This window comes from Balaenoptera physalus (assembly GCF_965194825.1).
Source record: "Balaenoptera physalus genome assembly, chromosome: 7".
Classification (NCBI taxonomy): Eukaryota; Metazoa; Chordata; class Mammalia; order Artiodactyla; family Balaenopteridae; genus Balaenoptera; species Balaenoptera physalus.
Window position 1 is genome coordinate 87,775,022 of NC_138886.1, and position 20,641 is coordinate 87,795,662.

Here is a 20,641-nt window from a genome sequence, read left to right on the forward strand (position 1 = left end):
ATAAGCTTTCTTTTGTGGTTATTAGTAGTGTCATTTAAAAGTTCATTATGATATATATTTTGATACCCTTGTAATTAAGTACAGGTTTACCCTGCTCTCTGAAAGTAGAGCCTTCCTATGTAACTTTTTGTAAGCTGAAATGGTGTAAAGCAAAGAAGCAATTACCTTAGGACACATCTTGTTAATGGTTGCACAAAATAAATCCAGATAAAGCACAGATGCTCACAGATACAGTCCAAAGCTATGATGGCTTGATGCTGAGATACTGAGTGTCATTCCTGGGGAAGGAGCTTGGTGGTGCCACGCTTGCTGCTGGGCTGTGTGCTGCCTCTACAAGGGCTTGCTGCAAAACAAACACTGCAACACTTTTCACTTTTGGCCCTTTTTCACAAAAGCGAAAATTCTCTTTGGATTTCCTTCTGTTAGAGTGAAAACAGGTACTAACGTAGGTCTTTTGGAAAAGCTAAGTGGTGCAAAGCAAACTTTCAAGAGCTAAGGGATACCGGTACTGCACTATCCTTTGGTTTCTGTGCTACAATTAGATTTTAGGTTTGAGGAATTATTGCATAAACTTTTTTAAAAGAGCAGCTAAGTTCTGTTTTTTGTTTTTGTTTTTTACTGTGTAAAAGGTGTCAATAGTTTGTGTGGAACTCGTTCTATTTTGAATAATGCATAATATGTGTCATCAGAATTAAGAAAAATCTGGGGAAATTTTCTACCAGAATCCTTTTGAAGGTTTTAAACTGTTGGTATACTTACTACTGATATTTTGAAATTTAAGGCGAATATTATCTTGGTTACTCTTTTACTCATCTTATTTAACAACATCTTGTTTTCTCATGATTGGCAATTCTGGTTGAGAAAGGTTCAGGACTAAAACAGCACAAGTGTTGAAGGTCATAATTGAGGTTCATTGCCAGAGCTGTTTGAGGGAGCTTTTATAGACCTCAATTTGAGCCTTCTTTTTTATGACCGTAATTTAAAAGTAAATTATAGGTGCCTAGAAGCAAAGCAGTAAAAAAAGTAGCCATTTTTTAAACTTCTTTCAGATAAAAGGTGTAAGTTAATTTTTTTTGTTTCCTAAAAACCTCCAAATCTGGGCATATGTACAAAAAAGACAGTGTACAAACAGTAAAACTGAACAAAGCCAACCAAACGAAACTCCCTGGTCATAAACCCCATGCTCCTACTTCGTCACTGTAATCAAATACGTGTTTAAAGGAACAGGTGAGGTTAGCACTGCTTTTAAATTAGTAAACTTTTTTTTTTTTTACATCAACAGATACAACAAATTCATAGAGACAACCTTCCACTATGACTTTCCTCTTAGCCAAAACCCTCATTTCAGGCTTAAATCTAAAAATTGTTACCTGATTCAAAAGTTCTTATATTGATGAGAGGGAAAAGTCATTTCTAAGTTAACCTAGACGAATATATTTGAACTCTTTCTCTTTTCAATTGTTTTAAAAAAGAATATTGTGATATTGACATACAATGTTTTTCTTGAGGATTAAAAATAAAATAAGCATAACCTGTTTTTAATGTGTTGCTGATAATTTTTAAAGTATACCTTGAACCATATTGCTTCATCATGAGACATCACTTAATAAACATCAATTACCTCCTAGGTGGTGTTCAGGAAGTGGCTTACATTCACTCAAACCAGAATGTGATTGGCTCAAGCAAAGCTGAAAATCACATGAGCCGATGGGCAGCACGTGATGTATTTGAATTGAAGCAGTTTTCCCAGCTTCCTGCTAACATAGCTGTTTGTACTTCTAAGGTAAGTAGAACATAGGATAATGTATCTCTAGTTTTTAACCTCATTTTCACTGAAGTTCCTCAACAGGATCTTCTGTAAGTACTCCCTAAAAAGTACCAACAAGACTATAAATGACTTACAAATAAGTGTAAAAAACAGAATACCATTTGGGGCACTATATCCACTAAAGATGTTTTATATTAAAAGACAAATCTATATCTAAATGCCTAATAATGTTGAGTTGCTTAATAGTTTCCCTCAGTGAAAGTCTGCCAAAAATGAGGAATCTGAGGGAATCACTTAAATCAGAATCAAAAATACTTCTCATATGGAAAAAGGAAAATGTATCATTAGATTTACCTCCATAATTTTTCATCTAAAATGAAGACACACACAAAAACTAACTTCTTATAGAATTTATATTTTTAACAAAAGGATTTTTATAATGTTAAAAGTAATAAATACTTCCTATGGGCTCTTCTCATTTAAATTTGCTGTTATATAGAAATAAGGCTTATATAAAAGTGATATTTTATTTACACACTTTTGTCAAAAGTTTTAAAAAATATTTTCTTCTCTTTGGCTTATTATTCTTTCTTAATTCCTTAGAGCTAGGTGTCTGAGGAGTAGTTTTTCTACCACTTTATGTGTAGAAGTGAAAAATTGGTATTGTATATAACAATGACACTTTGTTTCAAGTTAGTGCTACTTTTGAGAATGAAACGGGGCGGGGGTGGGGGGTGGGGGTGGGGATGCTATCTGAACTGTCAAGCTGAGACAGGAGATAGATGGGCCCCCAGGGCAAACGGTTTGTGTTCGTTCCTTGTGGACCGGTACTCTGAGACAGGAATAACAGCAATTGAGAGAGGAGGCTGGACCCTGCCCAGAGGGAAGATAAGAGACCACTTATTCCTCATTCCTGAAGTCAGGAGACCTCCCAGACTACACATGAGCAGAAAGGCTCCTTGGAGGTCAAAAGGGGAGTGATGCCAAGTGTCCAAACCTACCCAAAGGCCTCTTGCATAGAATTCATCTTGGCTAAGAGATGCATGCGCACACATGGAAAAATCCTGAGCTGTACCAAATATGGACTTTGAACCAGGCAAATCAAAATGACTGGCCAAAGGAAACCCGAAGAAATGCCCCATAAAAGTGATTCAAACTGCCACGAGGGTGTGACTCTTTCTCTGAGCCCACCCGTGTGTCTATCCACACATACTCTTTTTCTCGCCTAATAAATACTTTACTTGTTTCACTACTTTCCGTCTTTGTGGGAATTCTTTTTCTGCAAAGCCGTACAGCCAGGGCCTTGTCACTGACCACTGGTCTAGTAGCTAGGATTCGGTGCTCTCACCGGCGCGACCCAACCTCAGTCACTGGCCGGGAACCGAAACCCCGCTTCAAGCCGCTGCAGGCCTAGGCCACCCAAGATCAAAGCTATCTTCATTTATTTGTACCTCATCTGGTTTGACAAAGATTTTGGATTGTCTTAATAAAATCAGAATACAAAATTAAGTTAATGACCACAGAAAATATAAATTAAGACGGAAGTTCAAGACTGGGAGAAAGTTAGAATGCAGGTATATAGGATATACTATACTTTCCCAGATATATTTTTTTAATGAAATCTTGATTGAGTTTCCTGGTAGACAAAACAAAGGAAGTGAACAATGTATTTAGTGTTTTCTCAACTAGTACATTTGGAAATGTTGGGCAGTTTGGGTGGTCACAATGACTAAGTGCCTGACTGGTATTAATGTCTGGAGGCCAGGGATGCTAAATGGATGTCCTGGGGGGTGGGGGGAGCATCCCACATGCCAAGAATTGTTCTGCCCAAAATGCCATAACACCCTACTGAGAAACACTGAGCTAAATGATTGTCCTTAAGAAAAAAGAAAAACAAAAAACAAAAAAACACCTCTTCTAAGGAGGAGCAAAGCTTTTCCTAGCGTTTAATTTGAAAGAAATTTGTCACCTGGCATTTTAAATGGGGACCACTGAATGATCTAGTTAACTGTCAGTTGTCTTATAATATCCTTAGAGTAAATGTAATATTGAGCTTTGAAAGGCTGTGCTTTTAGCATTTTTCAGTGTAATCCAAAGGCCCAATTCCAAAATGCAACTCATGAAAGGACTTTCATGACCCAAGTATGCCACTTTTTTATATTCTCATTTGATCTGGGAGTATACCATATCTCAACCAATGCTATAAAATAGCATTTCTACAGTTTGACTACCTTGTGGGAGCTATATGAAAAAGGTAGGCAGAAATGTGCTGGGTTTGCCAGAAATTTACTATATTAAAATGAAGAGCATATCAGAATCTTTTAAACAGACAGCTAATTTTTTTTAACGCATTGTTTACTTTGTTTATTTATTTATTTATTTATTTTTGGCTGTGTTGGGTCTCCGTTTCTGCGCGAGGGCTTTCTCCAGTTGCGGCAAGCAGGGGCCACTCTTCATCGCGGTGCGCGGGCCTCTCACTATTGCGGCCTCTCTTGTTGCGGAGCACAGGTTCCAGATGCACAGGCTCAGTAATTGTGGCTCACAGGCCTAGCTGCTCCGCGGCTTGTGGGATCTTCCCAGACCAGGGCTCGAACCCGTGTCCCCTGCATCGGCAGGCAGACTCTCAACCACTGCACCACCAGGGAAGCCCCAGACAGCTAATTTTTTATTAGGTTTTTCTTTCTTTTAAACCATGCCTTTTTTTAAACCATGCTCTTTTCCAAACAAATTTTAATGTGAAAGGTCAGAAAATTTGGCAAACTCTGTAGTAGATGTTAATGCAATAATTTAACTGGATATTGGTCACTAGCTTATTTAAATATTTCTCAGAGAAGAAATTTACAGCCATGTAATACCTCCCAAAACGGACCCAAGAAGCAACCCCTAGATATAGAAGCAATAAAAAGTACCTTTGGAACCTTCGTAAGGAAAATTGTAAAAATGAAAATGCTGGAAATATACTTTGCCTTTAGTTGGGGGGGGTGGGTGTGCAAAGGGATTTCCTTTATCCTTACATTAGCAATACCAGTAGTTTTCAACCTTTTTCAACCCCAGCATTCTTGAGATGAACAGCACAGTCTCATCAGAAACCTTGTCTTTTCACAGTGATTTTCAGAGTGAGGGGCATTTCTTACCAGGAAACAAATTGGAATACCCAGCTCCTGGAATTTCTGATATGTCCTTTGAGGCCATATATCTCCCCAGTCACACATAGACCAATTTAGTAGACCTTTTTCAGGGAATATGAAGAAATCTGGTGTTTAATGACTAAATCACGGTGGGTATAAAATACTCAGGGAAGTTTTAAAGCCATTAAGCAGGAAGTCCAGTCCCATGCCACCAACGCTAGCAGGCATTATAGAATAGTCTATATAAACATACTTATTTCAGTGGCTAACTTCTTTAAATCAATACTTGATACAGTAAAATTCTGACAGAATAAGATTCAATCCCTCAGATTTGACCTATATCATTTAATACATCAGGTTAATAATATAGTTGTACTTTAGCATCTTGAAAGCTGAAATGTATTACCTATAAAAAACAATCACTTGGGGATGGTATTATAAACTTACCATCAAAAAAGAAAGGTCTTGGATACACACTACTATATATAAAATAGCTAACTAATAAGGACCTACTGTATAGCACAGGGGACTCTACTCAATACTCTGTAATGGCCTATATGGGATAAGAATCTAAAAAAGAGTGAATATATGTATATGTATAACTGATTCACTTTGCTGTACACCTAAAACTAACACAGCATTATGAGTCAGCTATACTCCAATCAAAAGTTAAATAAATAAAAAGTCTTGGTATATGAAAATCAGAGTTTTCAGGGCTTCCCTGGTGGCACAGTGGTTAAGAATCCACCTTCCAATGCAGGGGATATGGGTTCGAGCCCTGGTCCGGGAAGATCCCACATGCCACGGAGCAACTAAGCCCGTGTGCCACAACTACTGAGCCTGTGCTCTAGAACCCGCGTGCCACAACTACTGAAGCCCGCGCGCCCAGAGCCCGTGCTCTGCAACAAGAGAAGCCACCGCAATGAGAAGCCCACGCACGGCAACCAGAGAAAGCCCGCTCACTGCAACGAAGAGTAGCCCCCCCCACCCAGCTCACTGCAACCAGAGAAAGCCTGCACGCAGCAACGAAGACCCAGCGCAGCCAAAAATAAATAAATAAATTTTAAAAATAAAATCAGTTTTCAAAATAGTTAGTGATCATACATATTTTTGTTGTTCTTAGTTTTTCACCAACATCAAAAACTAAACCTACTATATTTTTGACATAAAACTGCAACCCCTGAGACATACCTCATGCTTTCCTTTTAGTTTAACTAGAAATAAATAAATAAAAGAACTCATATAATGAGACTCATCTTCAGTTTGTTGAACTCTAATATTCTAGAGGCAGAAGAAATTTTTGATTGTTATAACTAGCCTATGGCATGGAGTCTGTTCAGGCTGTCAGTTTGAATTGTAGCTCTACCTGATACTTCCTGTGTGACCATGAACAAGTTACTTACCTTCTCTGTGCCTCAATTTCCTTGTGCTTAATATACAAGTAATTATACTTCTTACCTCAAATCGTTGTTGTGAAGACTAAATGAGGTAATACCTGTAAAATGCTCTGAACAGTACCTGACACAAAGTAAGCAGTCAATGAATAATAAGTATTGTTACTACAACCAATGGATAAGACTGATGTCAGGTCTCTAACTCCCCTGGAGGGTGAGGATCAACAAAAACAATTAATCTATAAACAGTTGTATGCAGCTATATTTAACTATAAGTAAAAGAATGGGTGGTACTAGTCCATCTGGGGCTTTGAATTTCCTTAAAAACAAAACAAGAATATTTATGGTAGATTATTTTTCAAATTTTTATATGTGACTACTGTTTTTGTTTATGAAAACAAAGTCACTCAGTACTTTATACTTTATATTAATTTTGTTTTAGGATATTCTGTATTAGAGTAGAAGTTATTGGTAACTTTTCTTCTTAAAGCTGATAGATTTATTTTCTGTTTAGATTCATTAGTTTGTGACTACTTCTAATTCATGATATCTCCATAGCTGCTGACAGAGATTCAAATGAGTGAGACAGCACTCTGCCATCAAACTAGTCCTTTTGCATCTCTATACATATTACTCTGGGTTCTCCTCATTATAATTCTTCTGGAAACTAGAAACTACTTTAATAATGTCAGTGAGATGGAATGATGGTAATGTTGTGTTTCTCTTTACTAAAACTATTTGTAAAGATGGTTAAATTAAGCATTTCTGAAGACTTTAAAAATTAAAAAATATTATTTTACGTAAATGAGATATTGATAACATGTCAAAGCCATTCACAGAATTTCTAAGGAAAAAAATGATCACAATCACTGACCTCATCATATCTGGTCGATAGTATTTATTTCAACACCTTTAATGAGTAAATCATTGAACCACACCATCATCTTTGGTTAGATATATATATGTCACTCACTGAGAGGTTTTGCAGCTCTCCCTGTGGTGGTGGCTGTCAATAATGGATTTGCAGTTTTGGGAAAACTTTTAAACCGTTACGGGAAGAAAAGAGAATAAACTAAGGTGAAGGTAAATGAAGCAAGATGAAGGCAGAAAGTCTCAGCCATAGTGTTAGAAATATCGACAACCCTCTTCTTCTGAAATCTCCAAAAATCCCTAGACCTCCCAGCTACAGTACAGTATCTTTCATCTGGGGCTCACATCCAGAATCTTTTTGATTACTGAGAATTCTTTTGAGTGCTTCATGTCTGTCACCAAAGTTTTATTAGAGACCTTTGTGTTTGAAAAGATTTTGTGTTTGTATGTGTGTATGCCTGTGTGTGGTCTCTGTGTGTGTCTGTGTGTCTGCAGCCAGATGCAGATGTGTTGCCTCAATTCCTAAGAAAACAAAACAAGTCCTATTTATTTGTATGAAGGCAACACAAGATTAACAGTGGCCACAATATGCAAGTATTTCACTTTCCAAGGAATACTGTAATTGAGTCTAAGTAAGAGCTTTTAACTAAATTGCAAAGGAATATACTAAATGGAAAACTTACAAAAGAGAAGTAATGTACACTACAATTATAGATAACATACTATGGTCTTTCAGAGTTTCTCAGTCCTTTGATGTAATTATTGGTAACCAGAATGACAAAAGCTATGAATCAAATGGAATTCACCCATATATTAAGAAAAGTTCTAGAATATACTATCTTCTCCTATTTCCTTTGGTTTCTTACAGTTTATACTTTTATAAAATAATTTCTACTTATTTGAACATATTTGATAAATGTCTTGAATTAAAACCTATCTCTCCTAAAATAAATTTCTAATTATACCTTTTTAATTTAGCAATACAAACTATATAAAATGAGAACTTGCTTTGCCTTCACTTGTACTTGGATATTTTAGAACCATTTCTGAAGACAGCTTATTTTAAAAGACAAGATGTCTGATAACAAGGGGGAAAACCTGTGTGATTTAGGTTTAAGCTTAGACCAAAAAGAAATGTTCTAAGCATTGGAAGGAACTTCATTAGAGTTAATTTATTCTTTTAATATATGGAAGTATGTCATAAAGCTTAGCTATACCTGTGTGTGATATGGTACCTCATTTTTTCAATCAACTGCATGTTTTCAACTTAAGTTTACTTAAAGTTTTCTGAAAAGAATTGTACAAAGACAGCATTTGATTAAGGATTAATCACTATGGCAACTGAGACGTGGTGACTGAAAGGGGGAGGATGTATTCTCCCCTCAGTTTCCTGCCAGCTGTCATAGTCAACCTCTGCTGCCTGAATCCAAGCCAAAATATAGACTGTGACCAACTTGAAGAAACTATATCTGTATTTTTATAAATTGGTACAAGTATCAGACTATAAAAGAAGACTTAATCCCCTGAATTGGATGACAGACACTTGGCACTCTTGCCAGTGTTTGACAGAGAAATAACGGGTTGCTTTGTAGTAAAACCTGGATTAATAGTAAACCGTTCTTTATGTTATTGCAGTGTGGTGTAAATGAGAGAACTAAGCATGCCGACAGCCTGGAGGCGGGGGTGGCATGGGGGAGAGAGTGCCTTTTATATAACCAGTGCAGGTTTAAGCACTGTTCAGAATACTGTAAATACAAAATGTTGTCTTAGAACTTCTCTTTCTTGTATTTGTATTAAATTGGCATTTTGTAGATTACTTAAAGAAAGGATTTCTATGAGCTATGGTGGATTTAGTTGCAGTATGTTTATACAGCTTTTGGAGTCAGCAAGGAGGGATGGACTGTTTACAATGAGCAGACTTTGGGGAGATATAGCATTCCATTAGCCTAGTTTTCAGGATAGTGAATGGCATGATGGTTTAAAGTAATTGTTCACAAATGACTGGTTTATGAAGTAGTCCAGTAAGTAAGGTTTATGGTTTCAGCATGTAGCAGAATTAACTCTTACTGGGTGGGATTTTTCATGGTCTTATGATTTTTCTTTCTATAGCTAGATGTTAATTTTATGGTGTTTGTATCAGAAAGTTATTCTTTCAAGTGATTTTAGTAGAGATTGGATTTTTTAAGTTGTGTGTGTATATGTATGAAATTACGTGACCAGTGCTAGCATGAAAAAGGCTGTTGTGTTTCTATCCTTAGAACTAGGATTGATTCAGAGAGATAGTGTGTCATTTGTGAGGAACACGTGTTACCTCATTAGAGGAATGAGAATCTGGTGTTAACTATAAGCACCTATACCTATTCCACTCCTAGCTGGTGGTGATGAGAAGCTGTGGCATCCTTCCTCACAGTGACGTTACCAGGATTAATAATGCCACTAATGAGCTGATGTGTACAAAACACATTCAACTCCTTGCAAGAAAGGCATAAATTTTTATTATTGTAATTATGATTATTGCTTATTAGTAGGGGTGATGAGTGAAACTCTTTCTATTATTTTCTGCAATGACCTGTTATTCTTTTTGTTGTTAATAGCACCAATAATAGAATATGTTAGAATACCATAAAAGATATCTAGTCCAGTCCTCAAATTTTATAGATGAAGGGCCCACCTTGAACTATGCCTGATTTATCATAAAGAATACTATAGAAAAAAATTGTATTTGACAGCACTTATAAAAAACTAATTTGACCATGGCCTAGACTGACAAAAATATTCTTTGCTTATTAGGAAGTAGCTTGATTCTAACTCTTCTCCTAGCTGGTCATTGTTCCAGTTGCATAGACGATTGATACGGCTTCTTTGAACAGTTTCTCCATTTAGAATAGTTGAAAGATTATAAATAGCTTAAAAATACTATTTCTTCAAATAATGCCTTCTAAGTAACAATATAAAAGCTTAAAGATATAAGGCCTCATTGAACTCTGATTGACTCCACCTAGCGACTTAGAGAATGTTAAGCACTTAACAGCCCTTTTCAAATTATATTTTATCCCTCTATTGAAAACCATGGTATCAATTGGACATGGCCACTTAATGGAAACACCTATTGCCTTGTCATCTGAGAATCCTGCCTGTATACATATGAATTCTGAATTTTATAGGACGAATAAAGCAAAATTATAAGGTCATAATGTGCAGGATTCTTGGAGACTAATGCAAACAATATTTTACTGATTTTTTTTTTAAATCAGAGGGTACGTGACTTCCCTCAGGCTCAACAGTGGCAGTCAGCTTAAATCCCTGTAGTCTTTCAATCTTTCTGTCTTCTCTTGTGCTTTTCCCTCAGTTCCTTTGGTTTCTAGTTTGCTTTGAAGGTTTTTACTTTTTTTTTTAATTCCATTTTGCTTTTCCAATATGACAAATCAGTCTAGTTTTCCAAGATAACTTGCCTGTGAAGACTTACCGTCACTTTAGCAGTTAAACAAAAAATTCAGGTGGACTGAATGCATCTTTCTCTTTAAAAAATATTTTTTTAGATAGTTAAAACTATCTGTACTCAAGAAATATAGTAAGACTGTTTGCAATATCTATTCTGCCAAAGATATTTTGGCAAAGACATAATATTTTTTACTTTTTTCTCTTTACTTGTGCTTTTTCTCTACCACAAATAACCTTCAGCCTTAGTTTTTCTAACCTCCCAAATCTCCAAACCTCTCTTCCTTTCAGCATCTACCTCAGATGTGTCACTCTTTCACAAAGCCTGCCCCAATTCCAACCTAAGATGGAAGTAAGCTGTCCTTCTCCTTACACTCTTTCTGCTTCTCCCAACAGTACTTTATGTGGCCTGTTATTCTAACATATGACTTCCACATTTTTATCATAGTTATGTAAGTATACATCTTTTTCTTCTTTTCTATAAACTCTGGACTTCAAAAAATAGCACAATATATCTCAGATTCACATTTGATAATTCTGGAGACCTAAAGTAGTGTCTCGTACAAAATTGATAGTTTTTGAATAATTTAGGTTTTCAAGTTGTTGTCAGCGTATAATGAACCCCATCACTATCTTCTGAAAATTAAATGGCTTAAACTATCTTTTCCATTAACAACTTTCATAGTTTTCCTGAAAATCCTCTGGCAATGACCTGCCATTGTTCAGAGCTACTGCTGAATATATTTAATTAGCCAAGGGAAACAATCCCTCCTTATCTGAATTAGAAGTATTCTCAGGCTTGCCTGGCATTCATGGTCTTCGATAAATTTACTCAATCTGCACCTCCAAGTAAATCATCTACTGGCTGATCCTCCACTCAAGTTTCACTTCTTACATGAAGCCTCAGTCCTCGGAGATCACTCTATTCCAAGCTCCTTTCACACCCATTCTCTGTGCCAGTCATCACTGTAGACATGACAGACACCGTATTAACGTTTGCTCTCTTCTCATGTATGTTACAAGCTGCTTAAGGATCAGGACCATGACATATATGTCCGTAAGCATCACCAATTAGCAACAGGCAGCACAGAGTAGAAGTTCAGAAAATATTTGTTACTGGTAATTCCTGCAAGAAAGTACTACATAAGGCAGATCCCCACAACCATTTTCACTATGAGTAAAGGCTCCTTAACTCTTAGCTCCACAAGTTCATGTTAAAGGAGATACACTGGCAGATAATGTAAAGATGTTAGTTATTTTAGAGCAGCATAAATGCTGGTATTCTTCATCTTCACTCATTATCTGTCATCTCTTGACCATAGTGCTGGTATAAGACACCCACTCGAGAAGTGAGAACATGGAGAATGGTGTCAGAAAGATACCCCTACCCATGCATGACTTTGTAAGCTTTCCTCATCTAGCAGTTAACAAATCTGAACAGTCACTTTGGGGCATAATTTTCTCTCTTCCAAAGTTCTATAAAATATCTTAACTGTGTTTCTTTTCCATAGCACATGAGGCCTATCTCAATTTGGTGCTAGTCTCCTTTTCCAGTCTCATTCTGAGATACTCATTCAGAATTATTGACACTATGTGCCAGGCACTGTGCTAGACTCTGGGGATAGAAAGATGAGCAGACTCTTCCTAGTCAGCCTTCAGTTTATAAATCAGTCTCCAAGCACACTGTGGACTTTTACTCTTCCATGTCTTTGCTCTTGTGGTTCTTTTGTTTAAAATTCCATTTCACCTGTGTCTGCCTGTTGAACTCCTACTCCTTGTATCATCAGTGACAGTTGTCCCCTGTCTTCTCCAAAGCAGTATAAATGTTTTCCTCAAATTCATCTTTACTTATTTGTGTGTGTGTGTTTCTGTGTGCATGTATGTCTGCTATAGCACTTATCACATTGTATTATGTGATACTTTATAAGTAAGTATCTACAGGATGCTTTCAGCTGCAAGGAATAGAATAACCATCTGAAAATGGCTTATACAATAGGCTGTTGAACTAATTTACATAACAGCAAGGCTGGAGGGAGGTATTTCCAGGTGTATTACTATAGTCCAATGACATCATAAGAATTCAGGCTCTCTCATTTTCTGCCCCACTATCCTCAGTAAGTTCAGTTTTAGTTCCATGAGGCCTTTTGCCTTATGTTACAAGATGACTACTGCATCTCAAGAACTTATTTCCTCTTACAAATGTATCCGAAGACAGAAAGGCGTGGTTCTCTTCCTGTATCTCTCCTTTTATTGGGGAGGAAAATCTTTCTGGCAGAACATAATTGGCTTGACTAATTTGTTTATCGCCTAAGAACTGAGAGGGCAATCTACCTTCCCTGAGCACATTTCTAAGAGAACCTCAGTTTTGTTCAGACAACAAAGAGGGAGGCAGTGGCTGTTAGTAGGCCATCCACAGTGTCTGGCACTGTATTCCTGGTTAGACTGTGAAACTGTTTTGCATTAGGAAGTGAATCTTACTCTACCTTTTATTCCCAGGACCTAAAAAAGTACCTGCTACATAGATACTCAATTAGAACTTACCGATTTTAATTGAATTTCTAGTATATACTTAAGAGATTCTATACAGAGAAATGTGGAGAATTATTCTAATTTATTAGCATAAGCATGAATTCTTTTGTAGTAGATTAGCTTTAGGCAGGATAAATATGTTTGAACTATGATCCTTGATCTAAGATGGAAGTTGTGATATTTTTGCAAATTTCCTGATGAAGATAGAATCCCTTTTAACATAACCAGAGTCAGCTCTCACAGCATTTACGACAAAATTGTTGGTAGGTTGATGTTTTATTTAAAGGTGTCAGTCATTTTGTAACCAAGTTATTATCGGAATCAAATTTCAATTGATCTATAAACAACTTTCATGACTATTTAGCATTAACTGCTTCAAAATGGAATTAGAAAGCCATATAATACTTTTATTCAGTATTTAAGGCTATCCCGTTGCTGTAGCCAGATGAAACAATGAATACCTTAAGAGAAAGAACTTCTCACTTTGTTCATAAAAATTATTTGGGCCACTAGTATTTACCACCGCATACTTTCAGGAAAGGAAAACTACTTTTAGTTTCTCTTAAGAATATCCTTGATGGGGACTTCCCTGGTGGCGCAGTGGTTAAGAATCCACTTGCCAATGCTGAGGACACTGGTTCAATCCCTGGTCCAGGAAGATCCCACATGCCACAGAGCAACTAAGCCCGTGTGCCACAATTATTGAGCCTGTGCTCTACAGCCCGCATGCCACAACTACTGAGCCCACGTGCTGCAACTACTGAAGCCCACGTGCCTAGAGCCCATGCTCCACAACACGAGAAGCCACCACAATGAGAAGTCCACGCACCGCAACGAAGAGTAGCCCCCGCCGGACGCAATTAGAGAAAGCCTGTGTGCAGCAACAAAGACCCAACACAACCAAAAAATAAATAAATAAAATTGATTCTTTAAAAAAAAAAAGAATATCCTTGATGAATCAATAAAAATTACTAATTTTCTTAAATCTCAACCCTTTGGTACTCATCTTTTTAATATTCTGTTTGATGAAATAGGAAGTGTACAGAAGCACTTGTATAATTGAACTGCAGACTAAACTAGCCACTTTTTTTTATGGAACACAATTTGTATCAATACTTGAAAGAATGACTGACAAACTATGGTTATTTAGACTTGTGTATTTGGTAGATACTTTCTGTCACTTCAAGGAAGACAACAGACAGTACTTGTTGCCAGTGATAAAATTCAAGCTTTCAGGTGAAAATTAAAATATTGAAAAACTTGTGTCTGCCACTGTGACCATGACCACTTCCCAATATTTAAAAAGATTTTTTCTGATGCATAGGTGGTAATAACAACAAATATGGTTTTCCAATGTTGTATAATTGAATGTGTCAACATTTTGAAGATCTGCATAACTGACTTAATATTTTCCAAATGACCAGTGAATGATACTACAAAATCATGCATGGGGAAAAAATTCAGCCAAAGTACAAAATATACCAATGAATTTTAATTTTAACAATATAAAAAGTTCACTGATATGGTTTCAAATATTACATGAAACTAACCTTAATTGAATTTTGATAAAGTATCAAAAAAGAATATCTACAATTACCTGAAAAGGCTATGAAAATATTCTGCCCTTTTTCAACTACATATCTGTATGAGGCTGATTTTCTTCATACACTCCAACTAAAACAACATTGTTGCAGCAGACTGAATGCAGAAGAAGATATGAGAATCCAGCTGTCTTTTATTAAGCCAGCTATTAAAGACATTTGCAAAAATGTAATATGTAGCCACTCTTCTGGCTAATTTTTTGTTTGTTTGCCTTGGAAAATATAAACTTTTTTGCTGGTAAAGAGTTATTTAATTATTTTAAACTTTCAATAGATATAACCTACATAAACAAAATCTCTTTGGCGTCCTCAATAATTTTTAAAGTGTAAAGGTATCCTAAGACCAAAAAGTTTCAGAACTGCCATTTTAGACCATAAGAAGGGGTCACTTGATCATTAAATTCAGTTCTAGTGGAACATACTTTCAGTTGGCCTTTCTCTGTGGGAAAGCTTTACTTTGTCTTCTACATGACTCAAGAAAGCATATCAGAATAGGAGAGAGTATGTGGTTATAGGAAATCCACTCTAATTTACTAAAAAGAATTATTCACAGATTTCAGTACTTTATTATTAACAATAATCTGCATCCAACTTCACAACTAGTTACAGTGTCCTGGTGTCATTTGTGTCAGGGTGCTTGAAATGTTCTTCCCTAGACACTGGAGAGCCATTGATGGCCTTGTCACTGAATCAGGCTGCATAGAAACCTACACTTACCCCAGCTGGAGGCCTGGAGGAAGGAAGTGAGAGCCTAAGCTCCCCTTGGAAGTGCCAGCCACTGGAAAGGCAAGCAGGGGCGGGTGCCTTCCAAGAAAGACTTTAATTAAAATTTTTCCATCAGCACCACCCTTCCGTGATCTTTTCACTGACAGGTATTATTTAGTATAGGACCTTCAAGTAGTGTTTAGAGACATTTTTACAGTAATATAAATAATATATGTAAAGATTTAAAATTGAGTCAGGGCTCAAGATGCCAAGGACCTATTCATTACTATTTACTGGAGATCCTAAAAAGACTAGTAGATACCAGGGCTTGTGGTGCTGAGTCCAGTGCTCAACTACCCCAAAAGGCCTTGCCTTTGTCTGTAGGAGGTATTAAGGGGAATTTACTCCCTGACCACCCTCCCATGAAGGACTGAGGGAATATTAGCCAACACTCCCTGTTGCTGGTCTGCAGGCTTTTTTAAAGGTAGTTGCCACCATCTCACCTGCCTTTTTCCCCCAGGTTGACTGCTGTGGCACTGCCTTCATGTTTCCAGATCCCAAGGAGATAGGGCTTTTGTATTTCTGTTTGTTGTGTGTGCCCCACAGTATTCACCTGCACTCCCGAGGCTATCACTTCGTCCCTTTAGATAGATGAGTTTCTTGTACAATGAGAAATGGACTGCTGTGCACAAAAAAAGGAAGCTAGGCTCAGGGAAGCCAATATAAAGTTGTCCTTTTGTGGCTCACTCAGCAAGCAAAGTACTATCAAAAAAGAAAATATATATCTATATATATAAAAAACTGAATTGTAATGGTTACCCCTTCCAGGAGGAAAAGAGAACCATAATTACAAACTTTAATCTCCCTTCACCACCAAAAAAAAAAAATGTTTTAGGTTTGAATCTAAGTGTTTGTTTTTTCAGACTTGAATGACATTTTTAAACATATGCAGAAAATTATACTTCAGTGTATATTCGTGGTGGGTCCTCTAACCAGCTGGCTTTTCTCCAGAGGCTGAGTGAAGACAATTCAGGGGTACCTCATACTTGCCTTAAGTTTTTGTTGAATGTTGGAAAACTGCATTTACAGTAATATTTCCTACCTCCAGGCAGAAATCTTGAATGATTACTTCAAAGATAAGGGGTTTTTCACACTTTTGCAAAGATACTTAAAGGTCTTTGTCCTTTTAGACTCTCAGATGCCATATGAATGAATTTATTTACATGTGCTATATGTTTTTATGGTACTCCTGATTCCCTGCTTTGCAAAGACAAGCAAGTTTATGACTTTTTATGTGTTTATGGGGTTTGGCCCTTACCCAAAGAGAGATTTCTTTTTAATCTTTTGTTTGAACAGATGTGTAAACAAAAGCATTGCTGCCTCTCAGACTTAACTATTTAAGGTTTAATGAAGAAAAAAAATGAAAGAGCACTTGATGTTTTTTAGTCTTTATGGCAAAGTTGGTGTGATCAGGCCAGTGTGAGGGGCTTTGGCTACACGGTGTGCCCACTTGTGGCTGTGACCATAGACTGGCTTGTGAAGCTCTGTGCTATTCTCAGGAGCAAGGTGTAAACCAAAGAGCTTTCCTGTGATGGGCAGATCCTCTGGTGATCTTAGAATCTAAACTCAGGCTTCTCAACAAGTCAGAGCCATTGGGACCTTCCATTGCCTTTGAAAATCTCCTCCCCGGTCTCCAGTTTTCTCAGTGACTCATCAAGGCTGATCATCCAGTTATGGAAAAAACAGTGAATGTGGCTGTTAAATATACATTGCTCATTGTTCTGGTATATCCTCTGTAAGGTGTTTTCTGGAGAAACCGGCTCAGCAGACAGATCCATTCCAAAATTGCTTAATAAAGATTTCACTACATCATGGTAGCCTATCATAGACAGGCTACCCATTCTTTCAGGCTGTTCTTCATTGTACATTGTCCCCCTGCAAGCTTCCTCTACTTGTGGGGAATACAGATGAGCAGAGGAAAAGGAATCAGCATTATCTGTACCAGCTATGGATGTGTCTCCAGTAATTAGCCCCAAAGAGATTTAGAAAGATGGTAGAGATTGCGATAGTGTTTCTCCTGCCAAAATGGGAACTAGAGGCTGTTCATGGCTGTTTTTGAAACTCAGTCTCCTGGATTGTAATGTTTCCTGCCCCATTTGTTGCCCACAGGTGGGTGAGTATGGGAAAAACTGATTCCTATCAACTTTTCTCATTTCCTTGCTATTCCTACCTAGGTGCCCTCTATAGTTCTTTAGTAATTTGCCTCCAAAATTATTTTTTACTTCAAAGAAAGAGAGTTTTTTTCCTTAAACATTCTGTGCACTATTCCAATGAAGTTTTCTATTATATAAAGATAAATTTCATATGTAGCAGAGAAAAAAGAAAAATGCTAATGTAATCATATGGCCATGAGGTAGGGGGAATATTCCCTTTTTTCCTTTTCTCAGTGCACTGACATTAAAGTTTGTTATCTGCAAACTTTTTAAGAGTCAGTTTTATTTTTTCTTACTCTTTCATATTGAAAATCTATATATACCTTATCTTTTTTCAGTTATATCTTTAAAAAAATAACTACTGGTTCAATATTTTAATTGGCTATTGCTATTAATATTGCTGTTTGGCTTAGGTCTAATGCCTTGAAATACGGACAGTACACTTTGGGTCCAAAGGAAAAAGAAAGTATTTATTATCAAAGGTCATTTGAATGTCTCATACTATTAATCTAAAGATAAACTTTCCTTCTAGAACCAATATAAACCTAAAAGTTTACAGTAAGAAATTAGTTGTACAGGATTATGTACAGTTGACTAGGTCTAGTGTAAATTCATTTTGGCTACTCTAAAAGAAGAAATTTTTCCCTACAAAAGTGCCCTCTTATTTATTGTAATCCTAATGTATATCTTTTACAACTTAAAATTATAGCTTTTATTTTACAGACTGTATACTTTACACGTTTAAATAGTAATTTTATGATGTATTTTTAAATATATTTTAGAGACATTCAAAAAATGAATAATGATTTTATAACTTTATCAAAATTAAGTCAAAGCAGATGTTGATGATATATTACTATGCAGCATAGGGAAATACAGCCTTTGTTTTATAATAATGTAATAATTTAATAATAATGGAGTATAATCTATAAAAATATTGAATTACTATGTTGTATACCTAAAACTAATATAATATTGTAAATGAACTATACTTCAATTTTTAAAAAAGCAGTTATTCATGAAGTCTTTGAAGTGAGCCATTTCCACATTAAACATTTGATTGTGGATAGGTGAGGAGACTATTTTGGCCAAAATATATTAAAACAATTACCATTTATAGAAATAATATATATTTAATGTTTTTGTTGAATTAAATAATTTTTTATATTCCGAATTTTATTTTTAATGACAAATATTTACTTTTCTGACAATAACATGTTATGTTTTAAATTTTTAATTATATAAATCAGATTAGGACTTAACATAATTAGCCATGGCCAATCTTTTACCTTTTTAGACCTGTTTAACTCTGACGGGGGTGGGTTTTCTTCTACTTTTTCAACGTTCAGCTGGCTGCTCCACATAGTACATATATGTCCAAAGGAGGAAGACATTTTACCACTCATAAATTAGGATTATTATTTCAATATTCCCTGATAAATTCAGCTTCTTAAGTAACCTCACATTTCCATTCATTTAATCTCATCATCAAATGGATCTTTTAACTGTATGTTTACATTATTTAGAAATAATTACTACACTCTTTATACTTACTAAGTTTTATTTTTAATAAAGATTCCATAAGTTGAACTTGATTATTTTCATAAAAATACCATAGTAGAAATACCTAACAATATCCAATAATTTATGAAGATAATCATGAACATAGCAATTACTAAGTTATAAATTAAACTTTAACAGTGTCAAACTTTCTAAAATACTTATTAGCAGACATATTTATACTATACAAATACTGTACAAAGTTCTTGTCTTCATAATTCCCTCCTTTTCATTATAACCATAAATCTTAAGGGGAAGGAAACCTTCATCAGAATCACGGAGTATAGAAGTAATTTCTCAAAGCAAATCTTGGATAATTTAGAAGAAACTTTCTAGTAAAAAGTTAGGAGCAATCAGGGGCTTTTACAGAAACTGGGCTTTCTACTTTCTTCGTGTTATGATCTCAAAATTTCCTATCAGATACAGACATAGTGTTCCAGTTGTTGGCCATTCTGTTCTCTGGTGGAAAGAAGAGTGGGTTTATTTTGCTTTCTTGAGCAAGCAATCTCACCCTCTACCGTAATATTAAGGAGTGATAATGTTCTCTTTTAATTTCCTAATCCAGCTCATTTTTACTGAATTTTTCATTACTTGACCCTTCATTACTATTGCTACTTCATAGTGTTGCCTCAGTGTCATATGACTTCCTAACTTTGACATAAGCGGTAGTGAAAGAGTTTGCGTCCAATTTCACATGGTCTGGAATCTTTTCATCTTGGCCCCAGGCCTTGTACTTTGCTTTATAATAAATTATAACTGTCCCTTCAATTGCAACTGCACTGTCACTATTTTCCTTATATCAGCTATTGTAAAAGATACTATTTTACTATAAATAGTGAAACCAGCTTTTATAACAAGGGCATCAAAATGTTTATTAAAATAATTAGTAAACAAAATTTTGTTTCACAGCCTAGTTTCAGTAAGTGTTAAACTACCCTACTAAAATGGAAATCTGAACCTAGATTTTTTTTAAGTAAAAGATGGGATATTGAGCCAATGTGAGAGAAAAAATGCTTTTCTCTTTTTATTATTATCTAAAATAATCAGGTTTTTAAGTGTATAATATTTGGCATAAATTAAAGATCCACATGTCTGATAGCTATGAATAGAAAAGTTGAATTTCCCTGAAGAATTTGTAAAACCAACTTAAGAAAAAATGTATCTGTTCGAAATATGAGCTTTGAATGCTGCCAGGGTCAGAAAGACCCAGAGTAATCATGTAAATAATTGAAAATTGCCATGGCCTGGCATGATTTCTCCATGGCTTCAGAAATTGCAGTATATGAGGAGGGAGTGTTCTTGGTTGGCCCAGTTCCTTCTCTTTAGGTTTACTCCCTTTATCCCCATGTAAACATTCCCATCCCTCCTTATAATAATGGATAATTATTTCTTGGGAATCATCAAAGATTATGAGCTATTTTATTAGGAACTTTTA

General features: G+C 35.9%; 1 protein-coding gene and 1 long non-coding RNA gene across 8 annotated transcripts in view; one reads left to right on the forward strand and one right to left on the reverse strand.

The window, feature by feature from the left end:
- The window catches only part of ERCC6L2 (ERCC excision repair 6 like 2), a gene marked incomplete at its 3' end in the record, with an annotated part of 201,751 nt that overhangs the window by 127,017 nt on the left and 54,093 nt on the right, over positions 1 to 20,641 (forward strand). For all 7 annotated transcript variants that reach the window (XM_082469555.1, XM_082469556.1, XM_082469557.1 and 4 more), the window contains one exon: positions 1,629 to 1,783. In XM_082469555.1, coding sequence (XP_082325681.1) covers positions 1,629 to 1,783 — 155 coding nt within the window. The remainder of the gene's footprint in view (positions 1 to 1,628; positions 1,784 to 20,641) is intronic.
- The window catches only part of LOC309664564, a 251,474-nt gene that overhangs the window by 70,191 nt on the left and 160,642 nt on the right, over positions 1 to 20,641 (reverse strand). The window lies entirely within an intron of this gene.